We start from the raw sequence: 26,587 nt of genomic DNA, 5'->3' as shown, positions 1-26,587 counted from the left end.
TGGGTAATGACTTCATAGGGCCTTGGTTCTGAACAAATCCTTGTCATCTCAGCTGGTCGCCACCTTCTGTGAGACCCTGGATGTGAACCTGTTGTCTCAACTGTAAATTTGGCATTCTGTACCTGCATAGGTCATCTTCTTTTGTAGTTTTAAAAGTTACTCTCTAGTTTCTGAGAGAGTAGAATGAGTAAGATTAGGTAAGTTGGTATGCACTGATCTGCCAAACATGAGCTCTGCTGGAGATGGAATAGTTACACCTAAAGGTGTTGCTCTCAGATGTAACATTGCAATGTGTAGATCTTGCTTGGGCTGTCAACATTTAAGAATTAGGGATTTCACCATGCAAGTCATTCACTCAGCTAGGCTGGGGTAGCGAAGAGAAGAACTAGTGTGAACGATGTTCCACTTCTTTCACACACCCTGAAATGGCTTACTAATAAGTTGCGGACCACTATCCATGATGATCTTTCCAGGCACACCATTTAAACTGAAGATAGCACTTAGAGTGTGCGCAACAATTGTGCTTGAAGTATGGTGTAATTTTGAATAATGGAGTACTTGGTAAAGTAGTCGATGATAATGATGAAGTCAGTGCCATGGACATGAAAGAAGTTGGATGTGACTTTGGACCAACGATGGAGAGGAACTTCATGTGGAATCAATGGTTCTTTCGCTGTCTTGGCATGCGCTCTTGTCATGCCTCGCACTTCTTGACAATGACTTCAATGTCATTGTTCATACTCGGCCAGTAGACTGTCTCTCTTACGAGTCTCCTCATCTGATCTACGCCCATGCATGAGTGATGAAGTTGTGAAGAATATCAGATTGCAAAGATTCTGGTATGATGACCTGCCTGCATTTAAAAATGACTCCGCGGAAGGTTGCCAAGCTCATCCTGGTAAAGCCAAATGGTCTCTCATCTTCATGGACCTGCTGAATTGAATCAGGCCTTCCTTCAATGATGGTTTTCCACAGATTCTTTAATGTGGAATGTAGAATCTTTTGCTGTTTCTCCTTGTAGCTGCTGGTATTTGCCTTGCACAAAATGTACCCTATCAATGGACAGACTTTCATTTTCCTGCAAGTATAACATCGTAGCTCCCTTGAAACTGTCAATTTTGTCGAAACATTCTGGATATTACAATATTAGTTCAGAAACTGAGGTGATAGGTGTAGTTTCTGAAGTTGCTTTGCCCTTTGGGGTCTGACTGATTCCATGGATTGTTTCTAGTGTGAGATCACGACAAGCCGGTAGACCTACAATTGCTGGGCCTTTAATCTCCATGATGTAGAACATCTGTGACACCCAGGAGGATTGATTGTACTTGTACTCCAGGACTATGGAACCTGCCATGGAATTAGTGATACCTTGTATGCTGAAAGTTGCACAAAAGTAGGTTTTGCCATGGCCATCCATGTCTGTGGATACATGTCTTTTAGAATTCGGAGGGGTAGTATGTTGGCACTTACCCCTGTGTCAATTTTGGCCAATAATGAGTTGTTACAAACTTTCTTAGGACAGATAATTCAAATCCTGGCAAACGCTTTGGACGGTATGACAGTGTCTACGTTTGCCACGAGATTGACGGTGTGAAATTTGTGTTTGCTGTCCTTCGTCCCATCGTGCACATCATTGTCATGTTCTGGTTTGTCAATCCCCCTTGTCTACGTTTCTGACGGGATATCGGATGGTCATTCTTATTGCTTGAATTATTGCTTCCGTTGTGTATGGTCTCTTTGGATCAGTGCACGGCTCTTTGTAGCTGCATCAGCCTTTGCTCTATTGCACTGCCACTGCCAATGGCCCTTTCTGCCACATGCCTTGCAGAATTGATGGAAAGCTGGGCATGTCCTTGGCACATGCAGAAGGCCACACCTTCCACACGTCTCACTTGGTTTGAGTGTTCTAGTGAATGCGTCAATGATTGAGGTTGTGTTTAGAACCTGTAAGCTTCATTGACCTGCGAGGATCCCTTCATACTTATGTCCATTCTTGAGTAGCTCTTCAATGCGATACGTTTTGGACTGGTCTAGCAGATCTTTCTGGAATGCTTCCATGGGAGAGGATGAGATCACCAACTCAACAATTCTGCCTACTAGCTCTGCATTTGAAAAATCACAGTACGTATCCTTTTCTCTGCATCTGCTGACAAAGTCGTTGATGGATTCTGTCGGCTGTAGTCAAAATAACATGAACTCCAGTCAATGAATACAGAAGTTTAACCTGATTCTGAACTAGTCTTCCAATGTAAAACCCATATCTTTTGGGGATCCTTTTGCTCTTCTGCTGTTAATCCTGATGTGTTCAGCCTCTGTAGACCTTCATTTCCAATTGTTAGGCAAATTTTCATGGCTTGCTTATCTGGTTCAGACACACCTGAATCAAGAAACCATAGCTCTGTTCGGATAGTAGGTCAGTTACATCCCAATTCAAACTGGGAAATTTAGTGGACATTTTGACAATATCCCTTTGATCGTCCTTCTATGGTAACTGGATGAGTGTCGCTGTAATCGCTTTCATGTGCTCTTCTGAAGCGCCGCCCATGATAATCGCAAACTTCTCTGGCCTAATTTTTGAGTTTTTTTTCTTTGACTCTCCCTCACTCGCTATCGATCCAGCCCACTCCCTGGCCACTTACTTTTCCTGACTGAGCTAACCCAGTGCTGGTCCTCTCGACACAGAGATCCATCTGTTTACCAGCTTTTTATTTCAGCACTATCTCTGCACTGTGTCTTCAAAGACTTTCTGCGCAGTCACCATGCTGTGGCCTCAACACTCTCCGACGCTACGGCTTTGTTGAGGTCTGACCACAACGTCGAGGGCACAATCTAAGACTGTTCACCATGTCGTACCCGTAGTTAATCTCGCTGCTATTCTGTGGACCATGTTGCTTAGAAGAAACCACCACTGAACGCCGTGTCATGATGTTTTAGTGTTATAAAGGCAACACTCACTCATAAAGTATTGAGTAAACACGTTCTGGGTTCATATTGAGACTAGGCACATGAGAACAGATATACACGGATAGAAAGCTTGAAGACATCAGCAGCAGAGCTGTGTGTGCTGTGTTCTGCTCACAAGCCAAAGTAAAATTGATAATGGATCACATGACACATTTCCCTTCGTGTTATGGCATGCCGCTATCGCTTAAAGGTATATTACAACACTGAGTAGCATTTTCTGTTTTTTATTACTTAAAATAGGATATCTGGCCATTTACCTCATGTTGAGCTTGTTGTGCATGAATTGCCTGCTGTGTTTCCTACATTACAATAGTGGCTATACTTGAAAAGTACTGGTTGCAAAGTGCTTTGGGATGGCCTGTGGTCATGAAAGGTGCTATAGAAATGCAAGTCTTTCTTTCCATGAGTGAAACAGTTATTTAACAATGATGAAACAAATCATTTTGTGAACTCATTGCAAATTGTTGCCACGTTTCACCTTTAACACCATCAGCCAGGTTTGTATGTCTTTCCTGTCACTGCTACTGGTTGCCATGACATCAACAGTTCACTCACACAGTTGTGTGACTGGTTATTTGAGATGTCAACTTTGCCTGATTGTCAAACTGTCTGTGATTAATCTGCCTCTGTGGAAAAACTAAAATCTTACTGACATTTACCAAACTCCAGCAACACTTGAAGCCCAACACCACCCGGGACAAAGCAGCCCGCCCGATTGAAACCCCATCCACCACCTTCGACATTCACTTCCTCCACCACCACATTGGCAGCAGTGTGTACCATCTACAAGACGCACTGCAGCAACTCACTAAGGCTCCTTCCACAGGATCTTCCTAACACCTAGAAAGATGAATGGGAACATCAATGTACAGCTATTTTCCATCACACTCCCAACTTGTCTCTGTGAAAGACGATTGTGGGTCTGAGCTGTCTCATGGCCCTGGGCTAACATTGGAAATTAGATTGAGAAGATACAGAATAAATCACTATTGGACCATTCTAGCCAGTAATCCACTGAACATCAATCTCTAGCATCTGTGAGGTGAGAAAGTGTCCTAATCAGTTTGGTTTAACAATTTACTTTAACCTTTTTTTGAAGTAACTTTTGCCTCTTTAGGTCCAAGCAATGCCCAAGATTCAATGGACTAGAAACTGCTGGTCAGTAATATTGAGAGTCCAGTCAAACACACATCTTTCTGCTATCTAACACCTGCACTAACCTCTTTCTTTGAAATGAGTTTTAAAGATTCCCCAAGTTGTACAGGAACACATCCTTCATCAGCCAATATCAACAGAATGGATGTCAGTCACCAATAGAGTGCAGGCAAACTTGCAATATCCTCACCAGTCTGTATAGAAATGAAATATCACTGAACTGATCCGAGCCTGAACCTTGTTCACATCCTGTTTCCGATGAAATTATTTAAACACTGTTTTTCAATTCAGATTTCCAGCCCCTCAATCACCAAATATCAATGAATGTGCACAAGAATAACCGATTGCTGACAGCCAGACTAGCAAGAGCACATCACAGTTCAGATCCACCCCCTCTAATTCCAACATCCAGACATCTGACTGGTGCAGAGCGACAAGGATCCATCACACAGGTAGGGGGCTGGGATAGTGAGGAGGGGTCTCTCCCAGTGTTAGGGGTGCTGGGATAATGACGAGGGGTCTCTCCCAGTGTTAGGCAGCTGGATTGTGGGGAGTGGTCTTTCCCAGTGTTAGGGTGCTGGGATAGTGAGGAGGGGTCTCTCTTAGGGGCTGGGATAATGAGGAGGGTCTCTCCCTGTGTTAGGGGGCTGGGATAGTGAGGAGGGGTCTCTCCCAGTGTTAGGGAGTTGGGTTAATGAGGAGGGGTCTCTCCCAGTGTTAGGGGCCTGGGATTGTGGGGAGGGCTCTCTATTAGGGGGCTGTTATATTGAGAAGGGGTCTCTCCCAGTGTTAGGGAGTTGGGATAGCGGGGAGGGGTATTTCCCAGTGTTAGGAGTCTGGCAATGTGGGGAGGGATCTCTCCCAGTGTTACGCAGCTGGGATGGTGGGGAAGGATCTCTCTCAGTGTTAAGGAACTGTGTTAGTGAGGAGAGGTCCCTCGCAGTGTTAGGGAGCTGGCAATGTGGAGAGGGGTCTATCCCACAGTAAAGGGACTGGGATTTTGAGCAGTTTCAGCTCTGTTCCTAGCCTGAGGATTTTGATGCAGCAACTATTCTGTTTCTGATCTTTCTCTCCTTTTTTAGGGAACTCCGATGCCAATGCTCACCACAGCTGCCTATGAGCCAGAACATGGCAAAGGTCACCCAGGGTTACTCCCCATGGGTCTCCAATGGCCAATGGATCCTTCCAAATATGGTGAGTGATGGGATTAAAAACAGGAAACTAACAGAGAGTGAATGTCAGAGATTTTACTCTGTTGAAAAAACTGCCTTGATCAGACTTTGGTTTCATGACACGTGCTGGTTATGGTGGTTTTTATTTCTCTTGAGTGGAAGTATTGCAGGAACAGGAAAAGACCATTCAGCTCTTCAAGCTCATTCCACCATTTAAACACATCACAGCTCATCTGCATCTCAACTCCATTTGGCCTTCTTTGTCCCTCAACCCCATTACCCAACGGAAAATCTATCAGTCTCAGTTAAGTGCAAGCTGTTTGGGGGAGAGAGTTCCATGTTTCTACTCCACTTTGTACAAAAATACGAATTAGGAGCAAGAGTAGGCCATTGAGCCCCTCAATTGTAACCTTAACCCCACATTCCCACCTACCCCCGATAACATTTCACCCCCTTGTTTCCAAGAATCTATCTAGCTCTGCCTTAAAAATATTCAAAGACTCTGCTCCCACCACCTTTTGAGGAAGAGAGTTCCAAAGACCCACTACCCTCTGAGAGAAAAAATTTCTCCTCATCTCTGTCTTAAATGAGCAGCCCCTTATTTTTAAACCGTGACCCCTAGTCTCCCCCACAAGAGGAAACACCCTCTCCAAATCCACCCTGTCAAGTCCCCTCAGGATCTTAAAGGTTTTAATCAAGTCACCTCTTACTCCTCTAAACTTCAATGGATACAAGCCTAGCCTGTCCACCCTTTCCTCATAAGACAACCAACCCATTCCAGGTATTAGCCTAGTAAACCTTCTCTGAACTGCTTCCAACACATTTACATCCTTCCTTAAATAAGGAGACCAACACTGTACACAGTGCTCCAGATATGGTCTCACCAATGCTTTGTAAGACTGAAGCATAACCTACTTTTGTAATCAATTCCCCTCACAATAAACGATAACATTCTATTAGCTTTCCTAATTACCTGCTGTACCTGTATACTAACCTTTTGAGATTCATGCACTAGGACACCCAGATCTCTCTGCACTTCAGAGCTCTGCAATCTCTCACCATTTAGATAATATGTTTCTTTTTTTTATTCTTCCTGCCAAAATGGACAATTTCACATTTGCCCACATTATACTCCATTTGTCAGACCTTTGCCCACTCATTTAACCTATCTATGTCACTTTGTAGCCTCCTTACGTCCTCTTCACAACTTACTTTCCTACCTATCTTTGTGTCATCAGCAAGTTTAACAACCATACCTACGATCTCTTCATCCAAGTCATTTATATAAATTGTAAAAAGTTGAGGCTCCAGCACTGATCCCTGTGACACATCACCCATCACATCCTGCCGGCCAGAAAAAGACCCATTTATACCTGTTCTCTGTTTCCTGTTAGCTAGCCAATCTTCTATCCATGCCAATATGTTACCCCCTACACCATGAGCTTTTATTTTTCGCAATAACCTTTGATGTGGCTCCTTATCAAATGCCTTCTGGAAATCTAAATACAGTACATCCACCAGTTCCCTTTTATCCACAGCATACGTGACTCCTTCAAAGAATTCCAATAACTTGGTTAAACGTTGTTTCCCTTCTATAAAACCATGTTGACCCTGCCTGATTACCTTGAATTTTTCCAAGTGCCCTGCTTTAACGTCTTTAAGAATAGCTTCTAACATTTTCCCTATGACAGATGTTAAGCTAGCTGGCCTGTAGTTTCCTGCTTTCTGTCTCCCTCTCTTCTGGAATAAAGAAGTTACATTCTTGACTTTCCAATCTAGTGGAACCTTCCCCGAATCTAGGGAATTGTGGAAAATTAAAATCAACACATCAACTATCTCACTAGCCACTTTTAAGCCCTAGGATGAAGTCCAGCAGGACCCGGGGACTTGTCAGCCCACAGCTCCAACAATTGGCTAAGTACCATTTTCCTGGTGATTGTAATTTTCTTGAGTTCCTCCCTCCCTTCCATTTCCTGATATACAGCTATTTCTGGGATGTTACTTGTATCCTCTGTAGAGAAGAATGATGCAAAATATCTGTTCAATTCTTCTGCCATCTCCTTATTTTCCATTAATTCCCCAGACTCACTTTCTATAGGACCAGTGTTCACTTTGTTAACTTTTCTTTTTTAAATAGCTACAGAAACTCTTACTATCTGCCTTTATATTTCTAGCTAGCTTTCTTTAATACCTGATTTTTCTCTCGTCAATCTTTTAGTCATTCTTTGCTGTTTTTTATATTCTGTTCCAATCCACTGACTGCCACCCATCTTTGTGCAATCATATGCTTTTTCTTTAAGTTTGATACTACCTTTTAACTTTTTTAGTTAACCACGAATGTTGGCCCCTCCTCTTGGAATTTTTCTTCTCGTTGGAATGTATCTATTCTGTGTATTCTGGAATATCCCTTTAAATGTCTGCCACCACATCTCTGTTGACCTATCCCTTAACCTCATTTGCCAATTCACTTTCGCAAGCTCTGCTTTCGTGTCCTCATAATTGGCCCTGACATAAGTTTAAAGTACTATTCTTGGACCCATTCTTCTCTCCCTCAACCTGAATGTGAAAGTCATTCATACTATGATTGTTGCTACCTAGTAGCGCCTTCACTATGAGGTCATTAATTAAACCTATCTCATCACAAAATACCAGGTCTAGTATAGCCTACTCTCTGGCGCCAGAATCTGCTGTTCTAAGAAACTATCCAGAAAACATTCTATGAATTCCTCATCTAGGCTACCTTTGCCCATCTGATTTTTCTAGTCTATATATAGATCAAAATCCCCCATGATTGTCACCATACCTTTCTGACAGGCTCCCATTAATTCCTCCTTTATACCCTGTCCTACTGTGTGGTTACTGTTAGGGGGCTGTAGACACTCCCACAAGTGACTTCTTGCCTTTATCATTTTTCATCTCTACTCAAACCGCTTCTATATTCTGGTTTCCTGAATTTAGGCTATCCCTCCCTAATGTGTTAATACCATCATTAATTAACAGAGCTACCCCTCCACCTTTTCCTGACTTCCTGTCCTTCCTAAATGTCACATGCTCTTCAGTATTCAGGCCCCAATCTGTCATCCTGTAGCCATGTCTCTGTAGCGTCGATCAGATCCTACTTGTTTATTTCTATTTGCGCTATCAGTTCATCTGTCTTGTTTCGAATGCTACGTGCGTTTAAAGCCTTCAGTTTTGCTCGTTATTTTTGTAATTTCTAGCCTTAGCAGCTGATTTAGATTTATGCTCCCCGCCCCTTCCATCACAGTCTGCTTATCATTTCCGACATTAATACCTTGCTCTCTTGCCTTGTTTCCACTCTTTGATTTACCACATCTTCCCAAATTTGATCCCTTGCCTCCCCTATTTAGTTTAAAGTCCACTCTAATTCCCTAGTTATGCGGCTCGGTAGAACACTGGTCCCAGCACGGTTCAGCTGTAGACCGTCCCAACAGTACAGCCCCCACTTTCCCCAGTACTGCTGTGGAATCTAAGCAATGGGTGATAGATAAAATAAAGAGGAATTCAAGGTTGGAGGTTAGGCTTCAGGGGCCTTTAAATATATTGGTTTAGAGATTAAGCAAATAAGTTGGGAGTGACATTGAATCAACAATTTTATTCAGAAAATGTCAATCACCTCCCAATAATCAGGCCAGATCCTCACAAAAAGAGGATCCTGCATCCAAGGAAGAAACAGACCAGTTGAGAAGTTTGATTAGGCAGTTGAACTGGTTGTGCACTCAGACTAGATCTGTCGCTATTTATGATGTGTTGGAGCTGAGTACTATGATGAAATGCTGCAGTTGAGGAAGCTCTGAGAAATGAAACATTAAAGAAATTAAATTAAGAGAAATGTGCACTCTGGTTTCCAGCCTGGGGGGTTTCAGAAGATATGAGGTTAGTCATTTTTAGCGCTGCTTCACATGTCAATCTTCCAGATGGATATTCTAGCACAGCCGGGTTTATCATCATCTTGGTGGGAAAAATGACAAATGTTGTCCATTAGCCTGGAAAGTGAAGAAAATAAAAAAGGATAGTGAAAAGCACCTTAGCTGCTGAAACACTGGCGTCATTAGAAGTGACAGATATGGGGGTGTACTTGCCTAACATACTGATATAAATACTATACAAGGGTCAGTGAAGTCATTCAACATCCTCATTTGGAAATATATTGCCGTTCCTTCATTGTCACTGGGTCAAAATCCTGGAACTCCCTCCCTAACAGCACTGTGGGTGTACCTACACCACATGGACTGCAGCGGCTGAAGAAGCAGCTCACCACCACCTTCTCATAGATAGTTAGGGATGGGCAGTAAATACTGACCCAGCCAGCGACACCCACATCCTGTGACAAAGGTCAGTATTCCATTAGCTTTTTCAATTATTTTTTTCTACCTGTCCACTAGCATTCAATGATGCCTGTAGTTGGACCCATAAATCTCTCTGCTCCTTCACCATTCCAAGCTTCTTGCATTTAGAAACTACTCTGATCTTTTTTCCTTATGTGCAAAGCGGATGACATCATTGAACTACATCTGCCACAATTTGGCCCACGTGTAATCTATCAATGTCCCTTTCCAACTTTCTGCTCCCATCCACAGCATATATTGTGCCACTTAGTGTTGTCAGCGAGCATGGATAGAGACTGGCCAGGCTTTTCCATGCCCGCCACTGTCAGGTGTGTTCGGTGGCCTGAAAGGACAATATGGCACGATCAGTTTCACCACAGCGTTAAAGCAGTTTGCAATAGTCTGCCCAGCCCATCGATGGCCAGCCGCATTTCCCGCCATCGGGCATCGGGAACCTCACTGTAATACATCACATCGTTATAAGGGCAGCCCACTGGAATTCTTCCCCCCGTTGGATTGTCTGCCCACATCAGTGCGCAAATATGTTGATGTGTTTCACAATAGCACATAAGCAATGAGCGCCTGGCAGGCTGCACTTCGCTTGGGACTTCAAGGTTTGTTTACCTACCTTGCTTCGGTCAGCACTCGCAGTCAGCAGTGCCAGGCTTCACAGAGAGCATCACATCGCTTTTAGGAGGGCTCACGGGTAGGTCTCTACCTACCAGATTAGCCATACGTAGGTGGCTTTTCAATGGCTGCAGGGCAAGGTATTGCTTAGGGAAAGGGGGAGAAGTGGCTTCTGGCAAGGGAAGAGGCTGCAGGGGGAGGGCTGTACTAGAGGGGAGGGGGGTATCCCAGGGTGATTGTGGAGGCACATGTTAACCTGTGCAAGTGGCCTCAAGATGGCCGAGGAGGCAGTCTCCAGAGGAAATGAGGCCAGACGGACGTGTGAGGGAGTGAGAGAGTATGGCTAGTGATGTCCCTTGAGTTGGCAGTGAGTGAGATGCCAGTGAACGTGTGATGGGCTTGAGTGTGAGTTTAGAGTGAATAGATGTTTGCCTTACCCTGGCTCCATGGATGAGGTTATTCATCCTCTATCTGCATTGGATGGCCAACCTCTTCTGTGCAGCACTGGCAGTGGTGGCCATGCTGGATTGGTGATGCTGATGCCCGTCCTGTGGCCACAGTGAGGGTAGAGGACATCACAGCGGGCCCCCTTGGTGCCCAAATGGCATTCCAGTGATGTGTCATTAAACCTGGGGGCTGCAGTCTTTTTGCCTTTCATGGACATCTTCCCTGCAGTGGTGGTGGGCTGGAAGCACCGAGATGTGTGCATGGGGCTAGACTTTAAATATAGCGCCTCATGTGATGAAGCGGTGAGGTGATGGTGTGGCGGGTGAATGAGAGCCAGCCTGCCATGGAAACAGCGTGTTTCCTGGGAATGCATAAGTAATTCGGCGGGTTTGGGATGATATGGTGTGAAAATTCACCATCGTGGCTGGCAGGTAAAACATTGTTTCATCTACCCGCTAGCGAGTGCAAACCTGGGACAATTCCACCCTCTGTCCGTCAGCAAGCGGGGATATATGATTCTCTATTCCCTCAGCCAGTCATTTATAAAAATAGTGAAATACTGAGGTCCCAGTGCAGACCCTGGAAGACACAGCTAATGAGATCCTACCAATTGGAACATTAATCCTACTCTCTGCCTTATTTTTAACAAAGCCTCATTACTCTGTGTTCAGCTGTGTTCACGTGTTTAGTTACTGTACTCATAATAACACATTCCAGTAACTAGTCACGATTGACATTAAACGACTAGCTCTGTACTCCCTGCTATCTCTCCCACCCTGAAATTATTCAGTGGCATTAACAAGGTTTCAGTTAGAAGGATCAAAATCCAGAATCAAGAGAACTTTGAATGATTTAAAGGAAAGTGTTATCGTGAGGTTACCAAGGGAGTCACTGGGGGTCACTGGGATATTGGGAGAGTCACTGGGTCAGTGGGAGAGTCACTGGGTCAGTGGGAGAGTCACTGGGTCAGTGGGTTATCTGGAGAGTTACTGGATCAGTGGGACAGACAGTAGGTTATTGGGAGAGTCAGTGGGTCACTGGCAGAGTAACTGTGTCAGTGGGACACTGGGAGGGTCACAGGGAGAGTCACTGGGTCAGTGGGTTATTTGGAGAGTTACTGGATCAGTGGGACAGACAGTGGGTTATTGGGAGAGTCAGTGGGTCACTGGCAGAGTAACTGTGTCAGTGGGATACTGGGAGGGTCACAGGGAGAGTCACTGGGTCAGTGGGTTTTTGGGAGAATCACTGGGTCAGTGAGTTACTGGGCGGGTCACTGGGAGAGTCACGGGGTTACTGGGAGGGTCAGTGGGTTGTTGGGAGAGTCAATGAATCAGTGGGTCACTGGAAGACTCACTAGGTCAGTGGAATACTGGGAGAGTCACGGGGTTACTGGGAGGGCTCCTGGATCAGTGAGTCACTGGGAGTTTCACTGGGTCAGTGGGTTATTAGGAGTGTCACTGGGTCAGTGGGTTATTGGGAGAGTCACCAGGTCAGTGGGATACTGGGAGAGTCAGTGCGTTACCAGTGGGACTGCTGGGTCAATGGGTCACTGGGTGAGTTTTCTTCTTATTTGTTCATGGAATGTGGGCGTCGCTGGCTAGGCCAGCATTTATTGCCCATCCCTAATTGCCCTTGTTCAGAGTCAACCACATTGCTGTGGGTCTAGAGTCACATGTAGGCTAGACCAGGTAAGGACAACAGATTTCCTTCCCTAAAGGACACTAATGAACCAGATGGGTTTTTATGACAATCGACAATGGTTCCATGGTCATCATCAGACTTTATTGAATTCAAATTCCAGATTTAAACCTGGGTCCCCAGAGCATTACCCTGGGTCTCTGGATTACCAGTCCAGTGACAATATCACCATGCCACTGCCTCCCCCTAGGTCACTGTGTCAGTGGGATATTCGGAGAGTCTCTGGGTCAGTGGGTTTATTAGGAGAGTCTCTGTGTCAGTGGGTTATTGGGAGAGTCAGTGTGTCACTGGGAGAGTCACTGGGCCAGTGTGTCACTGGGAGAGTTACTGGGCCAGTGGGATATTAGGAGAGTCACTGGACTAGTGTGTCACTGGGAGAGTCACTGGGCCAGTGGGATATTGGGAGAGTCACTGGGTCAGTGGGTTTATTGGGAGAGTCTCTGGGTCAGTGGGATATTGGGAGAGTCACTGGGTCAGTGGGTTTATTGGGAGAGTCTCTGGGTCAGTGGGTTTATTGGGACAGTCTTTGTGTCAGTGGGTTTATTGGGAGAGTGTGGGTCAGTAGGTTATTGGGAGACTCTTTGTGTCAGTGGGTTTATTGGGAGAGTCTCTGTGTCAGTGGGTTTATTGGGAGAGTCTCTGGGTCAGTGGGTTATTGGGAGAGTCACTGGGTCAGTGGGTTATTGGGAGAGTCTCTGTGTCAGTGGGTTTATTGGGAGAGTCTCTGTGTCAGTGGGTTATTGGGAGAGTCTCTGGGTCAGTGGGTTTATTGGGAGAGTCTCTGGGTCAGTGGGTTTATTGGGAGAGTTTCTGTGTCAGTGGGTTATTGGGAGAGTCTCTGGGTCAGTGGGTTTATTGGGAGAGTCTCTGGGTCAGTGGGTTTATTGGGAGAGTCTCTGTGTCAGTGGGTTTATTGGGAGAGTCTCTGTGTCAGTGGGTTTATTGGGAGAGTCTCTGGGTCAGTGGGTTTATTGGGAAAGTCTCTGTGTCAGTGGGTTTATTGCGAGAGTCTCTGTGTCAGTGGGTTTATTGGGAGAGCCTCTGTGTCAGTTATTGGGAGAGTCTCTGTGTCAGTGGGTTTATTGGGAGAGTCTCTGTGTCAGTTATTGGGAGAGTCTCTGTGTCAGTGGGTTTATTGGGAGAGCCTCTGTGTCAGTTATTGGGAGAGTCTCTGTGTCAGTGGGTTTATTGGGAGAGTCTCAGTGTCAGTTATTGGGAGAGTCTCTGTGTCAGTGGGTTTATTGGGAGAGTCTTTGTGTCATTGGTTTATTGGGAGAGTCTCTGGGTCAGTGGGTTTGTTGGGAGAGTCTCTGTGTCAGTGGGTTTATTGGGAGAGTCTCTGTGTCAGTGGGTTTATTGGGACAGTCTCTGTGTCAGTTATTGGGAGGGTCACTGGGAGAGTCACTGTTTCACTGGGTTAGTGGGCGAGTCAGTGAGTCACTGGGAGAATCACTGGGTCAATGGGTTTCTTTGTTCACATTGATTCTTTCCTGAGTTTAATTGAGAGATTCTCATTGTTGTTTTCCAGTGCTTTTAACAGCAATAAAACTGGAACAATCATCCCTAAGAGCTCATTAACACACAGTCTATATGTCAGCGCCACAAGCAGAGCTATGGTATCAGACAAAGTGCTCCCCCAGCACTGACCCTCCGACAGAGCGGCACTCCCTCAGTACTGACCCTCCGACAGTGCAGCACTCCCTCAGTACTGACCCTCTGACAGTGCAGCACTCCCTCAGTACTGACCCTCCGACAGTGCGGCTCTCCCTCAGTACTGACCCTCCGACAGTGCGGCACTCCGTCAGTACTGACCCTCTGACAGTGCGGCTCTCCCTCAATACTGACCCTCTGACAGTGCAGCACTCCCTCAGTACTGACCCTCTATCAGTGCAGCACTCCCTCAGTACTGACCCTCTGTCAGTGCAGCACTCCCTCAGTACTGACCCTCTGTCAGTGCAGCACTCCCTCAATATTGACCCTCTGTCAGTGCAGCACTCCCTCAGTACTGACCCTCCGACAGTGCAGCACTCCCTCAGTACTGACCCTCTGACAGTGCAGCACTCCCTCAGTACTGACCCTCCGACAGTGCAGCACTCCCTCAGTACTGACCCTCTGACAGTGCAGCACTCCCTCAGTACTGACCCTCCGACAGTGCAGCACTCCCTCAGTACTGACCCTCCGACAGTGCAGCACTCCCTCAGTACTGACCCTCCGACAGTGCAGCACTCCCTCAGTACTGACCCTCCGACAGTGCAGCACTCCCTCAGTACTGACCCTCCGACAGTGCAGCACTCCCTCAGTACTGACTCTCTGACAATGCAGCACTCCCTCAGTACTGACCCTCTGACAGTGCAGCACTCCCTCAGTACTGACCCTCTGACAATGTGATCCCCAGGAACACCCGTGTTGGATCAAGAGACTGCTGCTTGCTGAGCAAGCACACATTTCACATTCAATCTTTTTATGTAGTTTCTATGTGACTATCAGAAAAGTTTGATCTAAAACCTTGTTTTTTCTTATGTATTTTTAATTGATAATTTGTTCTAGAGATGGTTTTTTTCCTTTTTGCAGTTTCACCTCTGTGTCTGGTTCAAGGTGGAAGCATCACACGGGGAACTCCAGGAACCAGGGTTCCCTCTGAAACTGCATTGTCCTATAGAGGCTCCATCACTCAGGTAAGACCTCATATTGGACCGATCAGTAGAAAGGGGGAAAGCAATAAAACTGCACAGAGAATTGGGATGAATGGTCTGCTAGATCACTGAACCACTCTGATTCTATGAAAGAAATGAAAAAAGAAAGAAGTGCATTTTTAAAATGATTTTCACCACCTCAGGATGTTCCAAAGCGTTTTACCGGCAATGCAGTATCTTTGCAGTGGGCCTACTGTTGTAATGTAGGAAACACAGCAGCCAATTTGTGCACAGCAAGCTCCCATACACAGCAATGTGAAAATGAGCATATAATCTGTTTGTGTGATATTGATTGAACAATGAAAACTGTCTGGACCACCGGGGAGAACTCAGCTGCTCTTCAAAGTAATGCCTTAGAATCTTTTACACCCACCTGAGAGAGCAGGCAGGGCCTGGTTTAGCATCTCACCTCAAGGGCGATATCTGTAATAGGGCAGCAATCCCTCAGCCCTGACTCTTCAACAGTGCAGCAAAATCAAGATACAGACTGGCACTTGGGAGAAAAATAATTCAAATTGAAGTGCAGATTTTATGGTCTGTGAAGTTGTTGAACTCAATATTCAGTCCGGAAGGCTGTGAAGTGCCTAGTCGGAAGATGAGGTGCTGTTCCTCCAGTTTGCATTGAGCTTCACTGGAACATTGCAGCAAGCCAAGGACGGACATGTGGGCAAGAGAGCAGGGTGGAGTGTTAAAATGGCAAGCGACAGGGAGGTCTGGGTCATGCTTGCGGACAGACCGAAGGTGTTCCACAAAGCGGATCCTTCTCGTTTCCTCCAAAGCAAAACCAGCTTTAAACACCGTTTTCCAGGCATGGTTTCTTTCCAAAGTCAGAAATCACCGTGTGACCCTTTTGAAAACAATCCACTGGGGTCAAGAGGTTTCCAGCTTCTTTAAAACTGCTTAATTACCTTTTCCTATAAAATGCTGTCTTTTCCAGCAACCAGAGTCCTTGGCCTGAATGTTGCTACTCATCGAGCCTGTGCGATTGGCAGGCCAGGGAGCAGTCTGGAAACAGGCCCTCGATCATGATCAGTCCCCGAACGTGATTTCACGCTGACGGGCCAATTAAGGAAACCTGGAAATCTTTCCCCCATCCCCCGAGATGGGAGGAGTTCACTGTCTATCTTTAATTCCACGGGTCACAACATATATTTCAATGATTTCTCCAGCCGGCTATAGGGCCAATTTTGTGCTTTACCTATAATCTCAGAATGACCACTCAATGCCCAGGTTTCTGCAATAAACAACAAAATTATTAGTTTATTATAAAACCAGACATGTCAAATGAAAGGCAAAGCTTATTAACATAGAGTATGAAATATGAAAGTATAATAATTATTCTTTCTAAATAACCTAACTCACTCTCAACTCACATACACAGTCACACACATGCTCTCTCACATGCGCTCTCTCACACACACACACACACACACATACACACACGGGCTCTCACACACAAGCGCTCTCACGCGCACTCACACACATGCACTCTCACACATGCTCGCTCACACACGCTCGCTCACACACACGCTCGCTCACACACGCGCTCACACACACACGCGCGCTCACGCACACGGGCTCACACGCGTTCTCACACACACGTGCTTTCACGCGCACTCTCACGCGCTCTCACACACATTCTCTCTCACACACACACACGCTCTCTCACACGTGCTCTCTCTCACACACACACGTGTGCGCTCACACATGCGCGCGCACTCACACACGCGCACACTCACTCACATGCACGCTCTCACACAAGCGTGCTCTCACGCACGCTCACACACACGTGCGCTCGCTCACACACGCGCGCTCTCTCACACACGCGCTCTCTCACACACGCGCGCTCTCTCACACACGCGCGCTCTCACACACGCGCGCTCTCACACGCGCGCACTCTCACACGCGCGCTCTCTCACACACGCGCGCTCTCTCACACACGCGCGCTCTCTCTCACACGCGCGCTCTCTCTCACACGCGCGCTCTCTCTCACACGCGCGCGCTCTCGCACACGCGCGCGCTCTCTCTCACGCGCGCGCTGTCTCTCGCGCGCGCTCTCTCTCTCTCGCGCGCGCTCTCTCACACGCGCGCGCTCACACACGCGCGCGCTCACACACGCGCGCGCTCACACACGCGCGCGCTCACACACGCGCGCGCTCATACACACGCTCTCACACACATGCGCGCTCTCACACACACACATGCGCTCTCACACATGAGCGCTCTCACACACAAGCGCGCTTTCTCTCGCGCGCTCTCTCACATACACACACGCGCGTGCTCTCTCTCTCACACGCACGCACGCACTCACTCACACACGCACGCACACACACACACGCACACACACACACACATGCACACACACACGCACACACACACGCACACACACACACACTCTCACACTCTCATACAAACACACAGCAAAAAAATTGAAGAATTCTGCCAGAAGGATAAAAGTCAATGGTTAAAGGGAAATGGATAGATGGTGAAGCCCTTGAAATGGTGTCTGGGTTCCACAGCTGGTTTCTCAGCGCTGGTCAGGGAAACAATCGATGATTCTTGCACTATTTATCAAGCAGACTTTGAGGAAAACTTGCAGTCAGTCGATTTTAGAACTTGGAGTGACTTCGGAGCAACTTGCATCACTTTTCACTTTGGACGGGGTCTGGAGCTTCAGGAGCTGTTGTCTTCTTTCCCCAAGCAGTTGATCTTTTTCTCCAAAGCAAAACCAACTTTTAAATTCAGTTTTCCAGGCATGTTTTTTGCCCTAAGCCATAAACCACCCTTTTGTAAACAGTCCATTGGGGTCAAGAGTTTCCAGCTTCTTTAAAACTGCTTAATTACCTTGTCCTGTAAAATGCTGTCTTTTCCAGGAACAGCAGCAACCAGAGTCCTCGCATTAACCCTTTAAGGGGCAGTGTCTTTTAAAACACAAATCCTTCCGGAACGTTCTTGGACCTTGAAGATGAACCATTTTCTGTGATGAAAGCATTATGACAATTTCAAATCTGAGATTGATAGTTTGCTGTTGGGTAAGGGGATTAAAGGATAAGGAGCCGAGTTGGTTAAATGGAGTACGGATCAGCCATGATCTAATTGAATGGGGCGGAACAGGCATGAGGGGTTGAATGGCCTCCTCCTGTTCCTATGTTCTATACTAGAAGGATAGTTAGGCAATGGGAAGACTACAATACCCATGTACAAGAAGGCTGTCTAGTATAAGGAAATAGAAATACACAAAAAAAACTTTAAAATATTGAACTGTTTTCATCAGAACAGAAGAGATGATGGGACAATTTGCTCGGTCCTTAAACCTCTCTATATTAGATAGAAACAGACAGTTAACATTGATTGAGAGTATTAGAGTGAGGGGTTCAGATATAAAGTAAATGTGAAAGATTTAGGACAGAGAGGGTTGGGAAGCTGTGGAGTTAGTAATATTCACACCACACAAGTGTCAGGCAATGACCAATTCAACAAGAGAGAATCTAACCATCGCCCCTTGATGTTCAATGGCATTACCATCACTGAATCCCCCACTAGCAACATCCTGGGGGTTACCATTGACCAGAAACTGAACTGGACTAGCCATATAAATACTGTGGCTACAAGAGCAGGTCAGAGGCTGGGAATTCTGCAGAAAGTAACTCACCTCCTGAATCCCCAAATCGTGCCCACCGTCTACAAGGCACAAGTCAGGAGTGTGATGGAATACTCTCCACTTGCCTGGATGAGTGCAGCTCCCACAACACTCAAGAAGCTCGACGCCACCCAGGCAAAACAGCCCACTTGATCGGCACCCCATCCACCACCTTCAATATTTACTCCCTCCACCACTGATGCACAGTGGCAGCAGTGTGTACCATCTACAAGATAAGCTCCTTCGGCAGCACCTTCCAAACCCAGAGCCACTACCATCTAGAAGGACAAGAGAAGCAGATAGATGGGAACACCCCCACCTGGAAATTCCCCTCCAAGCCACTCACCATCCTGACTTGGAAATATATCACCGTTCCTTCACTGTCACTGGGTCAAAATCCTGGAACTCCCTCCCTAACAGCACTGTGGGTGTACCTACACCACATGGACTGCAGTGGGTCAGGAAGGCAGCTCACCACCACCTTCTCAAGGGGCAATTATGGATGGGCAATAAATGCTGGCCCAGCCAATGATGCCCACATCCCATGAATCAATCAATAAAAATTCACTCTGACAAGTGAGTGATTGAAGCAGAGGTCAGGTCAACATTGAAGAATCGATTAGAGGTGATCGAGAAAAAGGGGAAAACAGGGTATAGGAAAAGGGCAGATACATGGGATCAGGATACTGTTTGTGTGACAACAGCACCGAGTAGTGATTGTGACTGGCCTGCTTCCCAGATGCAGACATTGATTGAATGGTCAGGTCAAAGGGCAGTGGGAAAGTATTGCACCTCTGTTGGGATGTTTTCCACAATGGTGTGTCACATTTGTGGCAATTACACAGCGTTATTAACAGTTAATTGTGCACAAAAACGTTTAGTGTATTTGCATACATTGAAATGTAGGGAATTGAACAATTGGCTGATGCAGACAGTGACTTGCTATGTCATTATAACTAACATTCCCATGATAAAGCAGCCAGCTGCTCTGCATGTTCCATACTATACATCGATTGTTTCTGTGCTCTGATGGGGCTCTATGTTTCATTTAGTTCAGAAGTACTTTTTTGTGTTGCTCTTTCCTCAGTCAAGGGGCTATCTTCTCCCTCAGCTGGTCAGTCCTGACCTCCTCCTGGTCTCTCCTAGTCTATATTCATGCTATCTGTCATATTTCTGAACTAAATGGCGTAAAGAGTCCCATCTGCTTTGCTCTGGCATTGAATGTTCTCATTCACTCTATAATGCCCATTGTCTCCCATCTGCATTTATACAGGGAACACCAGCGGAGGTTCTGTATAAAGGAACCATCACCAGGATTATTGCAGAAGACAATCCCAGTAGGAATGAGAGAGTGCAAAAGGAAGCCTCGCCGAAAGGACACGTCATCTATGAAGGGAAAAGTGGCCATGTGCTGTCGTACGATGGTGAGGATCTTTAATAAAGCTTTCAAACACCACATGTTCTATCATGTGACAATGTGGAACAACAAATTCAACAAACGTTCTCTGGTTCTAAAATCTATAAAGCTGCACCTCACATCCTCCAGACTTTCCAGAGTGCATCACTGAATGAGTTCATCGAAAATCTAATCACTGTTCTTATGTAGCCAAAGGTGACACTCAGTTGTTGCACAGTAAGGTCTGTTACGATCCCTGTAGACACTGATAATTATTTAAAGGAAAGGAATCCCCATGAGACCAACAAAAAGAAAACCACTGGACGAGATTTCACTTTTTAAAACTTTTTACTGTAACAAACCAACTAAAATCAACATAATTCAAGCATTGATTAACAGGTGAAGGATATTTCAAGCAAAAAGGTAGATTTCACTTTAAATATTCGATACAAAAACATACATTTCACGTAGTTATAAGCGCTCACATTACTTCCTGAAGAAGAGTGGCATCACGTGCAGTCTTTTCAACTCAGTCTCCACTATGTAGGATCTCTCACTTCCCACTTAATTATTTTGGCCCTTGAGTAACATGCAGCAGCAGCTGTAATGCTCCGAAGTCCACGGACACAGATACCACCGACAAGGCACAAGTCCAAGAGCTCCCTTTCACTGGGGTCATGACAGTCCTGAGACTCAGAGACTTCTCCAACTCTTTAAACAATCTGATGTGCTCTGGCAACACTGAAACAGCAGCAATGGGTATTGTCCAATCCACAATCCCTCACTCTTCCTGTTTGCAGCTCTCTGTCCTCTCCAACACACAGTAACACAATCTTTGCTGTATTCTCAGAGAACTGCTTTAGTGCAAGGATCTGTGTGAAACACAATACTGTTCTATTCAGAGAGAACCATGCTCGTTTCCTCTCGCATGAATTCTCTGTTCTGAACGGCCAAACAGAAAAACAGGCCGACCCCTTTAACTGCAATTAACTTTAAATTTACCCTTTGCTTTTTAGCTGCTCATCCTCATGGCAACCCCGGGTCACATGGGTATTCCTTGGAACCAAATGATGTCATAATCATCAAACCAATTAACTCTCAGAATACTCTCCTGTTCACTTTGGTCTTAAAAGAGATACCACACAAAAATAAAGTGTAGGCTTTTCCAAAAGCACATGAATCACCCCAGGTCTCACAGACGGTCAGCAAAGTTACTGAGCAGTTAACCTGTTTTAGTGATGTCAGTTCAGGGGCAAGTGAACAATTCAGCTGATTTTAACAGAGACTGGGATCTTTTAAATTAGCCTGAACAAGGTTTAATATGTCAATCTCAAAGTTGGCCCCTCCAACAGTGCAGCGTTCCCTCAGTACATATAATGATACGAATCAGGAGCAGGAGTAGGCCATTCAGCCCCTCAAGCCTGCCCCACCATTGAATAAGATCATGGCTGATCTGACTGTGGATTGAAACCCCACTTTCCTGTCCATCCCCCGAAAGCCTTTGACTCCCTTGTCAGTCGATAACCTATCTAACTCAGCTTGAATATGTTCAATGACCCAGCCTCCACACTCTGAGAGGAAGAGAATTCCACAGACTCACAACCCACTGAGAAAAAAATTTCTTCTCATCTCAGTCTTAAATGGGCAAACCCTTTTTTTAAACGGTGTTCCCTAGTTCTCGTCTCTCCCACAAGGGGAAACATCCTCTCAGCATCCACCCTGTCAAGTCCCCTCAGGATCTTATATGTTTCAATAAGATCATCTCTCATTCTTCTAAACTCCAATGGATACAGGTCCAGCCTGTCCAACCTTTCCTGATAAGATAAGCCTGAATCCCAGGTATCAGTTGAGTGAACCTGCTCTGAATTGCTTCTAACACAATTATATCATTTCTTAAGTAAGGAAACCAGAACTGTACTCCAAATGTGGTCTCACCGACACCCTGTTCATCTGTAGCAAAACATCCCTACCTTTATATTCCACTCCCCTTGCAATAAATGACAACATTCCATTTGGCTTCCTAATTACTTGCTGTACCTGCACACTAACTTTATATGGTTCATGTACCGGGACACCCAGATCCCTCTGTACCTCAGAGTTCTGTAATCTCTCTCTATTTAAATAATGTGCTGCTTTTTTATTCTTCCTGCTAAAGTGGACAAGTTCACATTTCCCACATTATACTCCATCCGCCAAATTTTTGTCCATTCACTGAACCTGTTTATATCACTTTGTAGCTTCCTTACGTCATCTTCACAAATTAAATTCCGACCTATTTTTGTATCATCAGCAAATTTAGCTACCGTACATTGGGTCCCTTCATCTAAGCCATTGATATAAATTGTAAATAGTTGAAGCCCCAGCACTGATCCCTGTGGCACACCATTAGTTACAGCTTGTCAACCCAAAAATAACCCATTTGTCCTTACTCTCTGCTTCCTGATAGTTAACCAATTCCCTATCCAACACAGAACTGACCCTCCGACAGTGCAGCATGACTTCAGTACAAACCCTTCAACAGTGCAGCACTCCCCCCTGTACTGACCCTCCAACAGTGTGACGCTCCCTCCGTACTGATCCTCTGATAGTGCGGCGCTATCTCAGTACTGATCCTCTGATAGTGCGGCACTATCTCAGTACTGATCCTCTGATAGTGTGGCGCTATCTCAGTACTGACCCTCCGACAGTGCGGCGCTCCCTCAGTACTGACCCTCCGACAGTGCGGCGCTCCTTCAGTACTGACCCTCCGACAGTGCGGCGCTCCCTCAGTACTGACCCTCTGACAGTGCGGCGCTCCCTCAGTACTGATCCTCCGACAGTGCGGCGCTCCCTCAGTACTGACCCTCCGACAGTGCGGCACTCCCTCAGTACTGACCCTCCGACAGTGCAGCGCTCCCTCAGTACTGACCCTCTGACAGTGCAGCCCTCCCTCAGTACTGACCCTCTGACAGTGCGGCGCTCCCTCAGTACTGACCCTCCGACAGTGCGGCGCTCCCTCAGTACTGACCCTCCGACAGTGCGGCGCTCCTTCAGTACTGACCCTCCGACAGTGCGGCGCTCCCTCAGTACTGACCCTCTGACAGTGCGGCGCTCCCTCAGTACTGATCCTCCGACAGTGCGGCGCTCCCTCAGTACTGACCCTCCGACAGTGCGGCACTCCCTCAGTACTGACCCTCCGACAGTGCAGCGCTCCCTCAGTACTGACCCTCTGACAGTGCAGCCCTCCCTCAGTACTGACCCTCTGACAGTGCGGCGCTCCCTCAGTACTGACCCTCCGACAGTGCGGCGCTCCCTCAGTACTGACCCTCCGACAGTGCGGCACTCCCTCAGTACTGACCCTCCGACAGTGCGGCACTCCCTCAGTACTGACCCTCCGACAGTGCGGCACTCCCTCAGTACTGACCCTCTGACAGTGCGGCACTCCCTCAGTACTGACCCTCCGACAGTGCAGCGCTCCCTCAGTACTGACCCTCTGACAGTGCAGCACTCCCTCAGCACTGACCGCATTGCATCTCTTTACTGAGTACTGTGAGCAAAGTGTTTGTCACACTTTGTTTTGCGCGTGCAGTGCTTTATTTTAACAGCAGAATCACTCAGGTCTAAAGTGATGATGTTCTCAGTGTTGACACAGTGTGATCACAGTATCACAGAATCTTTGCAGTGCAGGAGGAGGCCATTCAGCCCATCGAGTCCGCACTGGCTATCTGAGAGAGCATTCCGCCTAGTCATACTCTCCTGCCTTATTCCCGTAACCTTGCACATTCTCTCTTTTCAGCTAGCAATCCAATTCCCTTTTGAATACCCTCGATCGAACCTGTCTCCACCACCCTTTCAGGAAGTTTGTTCCAGGCTCCAACCACCCTCCGGGTGAAAATATTTTTCCTCATGACATTTACTCCTTTTGCCAATTATTTTGATTCTGTGCCCTTTAGTCATTGATGTTCACTATTTACCCTGTCCATACCCCTCAGGATCTTGAATACCTCTATCAGGTCTCCTCTCAGCCTTCTTTTCTCCAAGGAAAACAGTCCCAACCTCTCCAATCTATCCTCATAGCTACAGTTCTTCATCCCTGGAATCATTCTTGTGAATCCCCTCTGTACTCTCCAATGCCTTCACATCCTTCCTCAAGTATGGCGCCCAGAACTGGATACAGTACTCCAGATGAGGCCAAACTAGTGCCTTATACAAGTTCAACATGACCTCCTTACTCTTGTACTCAATGCCCCTTCTAATAAAGCTTAAGACACTATGCTTTATTAACTGCTATCTCAACATGCCCTGCCATCTTCAATGACCTATACATATACACCAAGGTCCCTCTGTTCCTGCATCTCCTTTAGAGGCTTTCCCTTTATTTTATACTGTCTCTCCATATCTTTCCTGCCAAAATGAATCACCTCACGCTTCTCTGCATTGAACTTCATCTGCCACTTGTCTGCCCAATCCACCAACATGTCTATGTCCTTTTGAATTTCAAGACTATCCTTATCATAGTTGACAACATTTCCAATCTTTGTATCATCTGCAGATGTCGAAATCATTCCCTGAACACCACAGTCCAGGTCATTAATATATACCAGGAAGAGCAAGGGTCCCAACACTGACCCCTGGGGAACTCCACTACAAACTTTCCTCCAATCTGAGAAACAACCATTTATCACTACTCTCTGTTTCCTGTCATTGAGCCAATATCTTATCTAAGTGCCGACTTTCCCTTTTATTCCAATTTTGCTCACGAGTCTGTTGTGTGGCAACGTATCAAATGCCTTTTGAAAATCCATATCAACAGTGTTTCCTTTATCAACCTTCTCTGTTACCTCCTCAAAACACTCCAGCAAGTTAGTTAAACATGATTTTCCCTCAGTGAGTCCATGCTGGCTTTCCTTAATTATCCTGCACTTGTCTACATGACAATTGGTTTTGTCCCATACTATAGCTTCCAGAAGTTTCCCTACCGCTGAAGTGAAACTGACTGGTCTGTAGTTGCCAGCTTTATCCTTGCACCCCTTTTTAAACAAGGGTGTAACATTCGCAATTCTCCAGTCCTCTGGCACCTCCCCTGTGTCTCAGGAAGACCGGAAGATTATCACTAGTGCCTCTGCAGTTTCCACTCTCACTTCCCTCAGTGCCCTTGGATGCACCTCATCTGGTCCTGGTACCTTAGGCTATCTTTACTTAAAATAGATTTCTTACACCACCTTCTCGAGTGTAAATTATTCTACCGTACCAGTTACCTCCTCTCTCACCTTGGCCTGGGTGGCATCTTCTTCCTTTGTAAAGGCAGATGCAAAATACTTGTTTAATACCTCCACTATTTCTCCTGCCTCCATGTGCAAGTCCCCTTTTTTATCCATAATCAGCCCCACTCTTTCTTTTACCACCTTTTTATTATTTATATGCTCAAAGAAAACCTTGGGATTCCCTTTTATGTTCACTGCCAATCTCTTTTCGTGCTCTCTCCTTGCTGTTCTTATTAGTTTCTTCACTTCCCCTCTGGTCCTTCTATATTCAGTCTGATTCTCCGTTGTATTTTCTACCTGACATCTGTTGTACGTGCACTTCTTCCTTTTCATCTTCACCTCTATCTCTCATCATCCACACTCTCTGGATTTTTTTGTCCTACCTTTCTCATTTAAGGGAATATACCTTGACATTCCCTGCAATACTGTTTCTTTGAAGGAGGCCCATTGTTCAGCACTGTTTTTTCTGTCAACATTTGATTCCAACTCACTTGACTCAGGTACATTCTCGTCCCATTGAAGTTGGCTTCCCCCCGCAAGTCCTGCTCTGGATTGTTCCTTGTTCTTTTCCGTGGTCAACACAAACCTTATGATACAAAGGTCACTGTCCCTAAATGTTGTCCCATTGATATTTGATCCACTTGGGCCAACTCGTTCCCCAGAACTAGGTGCAAAAGTGCTTGACCTCTCGTTAGACTGGAAACATGCTGCTGCAGAAAATGGTTTTGAACACATTGCAGGACCTCTTGCCCCTCTTGTCCCTTTGCACTATTCCTACCCCGGTCTATATTTGGATAATTGAATTCTCCCATTATGGTTACTCTATAATTCTTGCATCTCTCCATAATCGCTTTGCAAATTTGTTCCTCCACATCCTTTCCACTAGTTGGTGATCTATATACTACACCGATCAATGTTATTGCATCCTTTTCATTCCTTACCTCTAGCCAGAGAGATTCTGTCCTTGACCCCCTCCAGAACATCCGCTCTCTCCGCAGTACTGTAATGCCATTGTTAATCAACACTGCCACTCCCCCCACTTTTCTCCCTTTCCCGCTTCTCCTAAACACCTTTACCCAGGAATATTTAACGCCCAGACCTGCCCTTCTTTGATCCAGGTTTCTGTTATAGCAATAATATCATAGTTCCATTTGTCAATCTGTGCCTGTAGCTCACCAACCTTATTAACCATACTCCGTGCATTCA

At 46.0% G+C, this 26,587-nt stretch overlaps 2 protein-coding genes across 2 annotated transcripts in view; both read left to right on the top strand.

The window, feature by feature from the left end:
• Nucleotides 1-26,587, top strand: part of eif2b1 (eukaryotic translation initiation factor 2B, subunit 1 alpha) — a 1,065,098-nt gene that overhangs the window by 19,097 nt on the left and 1,019,414 nt on the right. The window lies entirely within an intron of this gene.
• The window catches only part of ncor2 (nuclear receptor corepressor 2), a 278,572-nt gene that overhangs the window by 189,643 nt on the left and 62,342 nt on the right, over nucleotides 1-26,587 (top strand). Inside the window, exons 24-27 of the mRNA XM_078554604.1 lie at nucleotides 4,411-4,571; nucleotides 5,202-5,313; nucleotides 14,981-15,084; nucleotides 20,016-20,166. Coding sequence (XP_078410730.1) covers nucleotides 4,411-4,571; nucleotides 5,202-5,313; nucleotides 14,981-15,084; nucleotides 20,016-20,166 — 528 coding nt within the window. The remainder of the gene's footprint in view (nucleotides 1-4,410; nucleotides 4,572-5,201; nucleotides 5,314-14,980; nucleotides 15,085-20,015; nucleotides 20,167-26,587) is intronic.

This window comes from Cetorhinus maximus, chromosome 12 (assembly GCF_964194155.1).
Source record: "Cetorhinus maximus chromosome 12, sCetMax3.hap1.1, whole genome shotgun sequence".
Classification (NCBI taxonomy): Eukaryota; Metazoa; Chordata; class Chondrichthyes; order Lamniformes; family Cetorhinidae; genus Cetorhinus; species Cetorhinus maximus.
The sequence above is the reverse complement of the archived record's forward strand: the minus strand, read 5'-3'. Positions and strand labels throughout refer to the sequence as shown.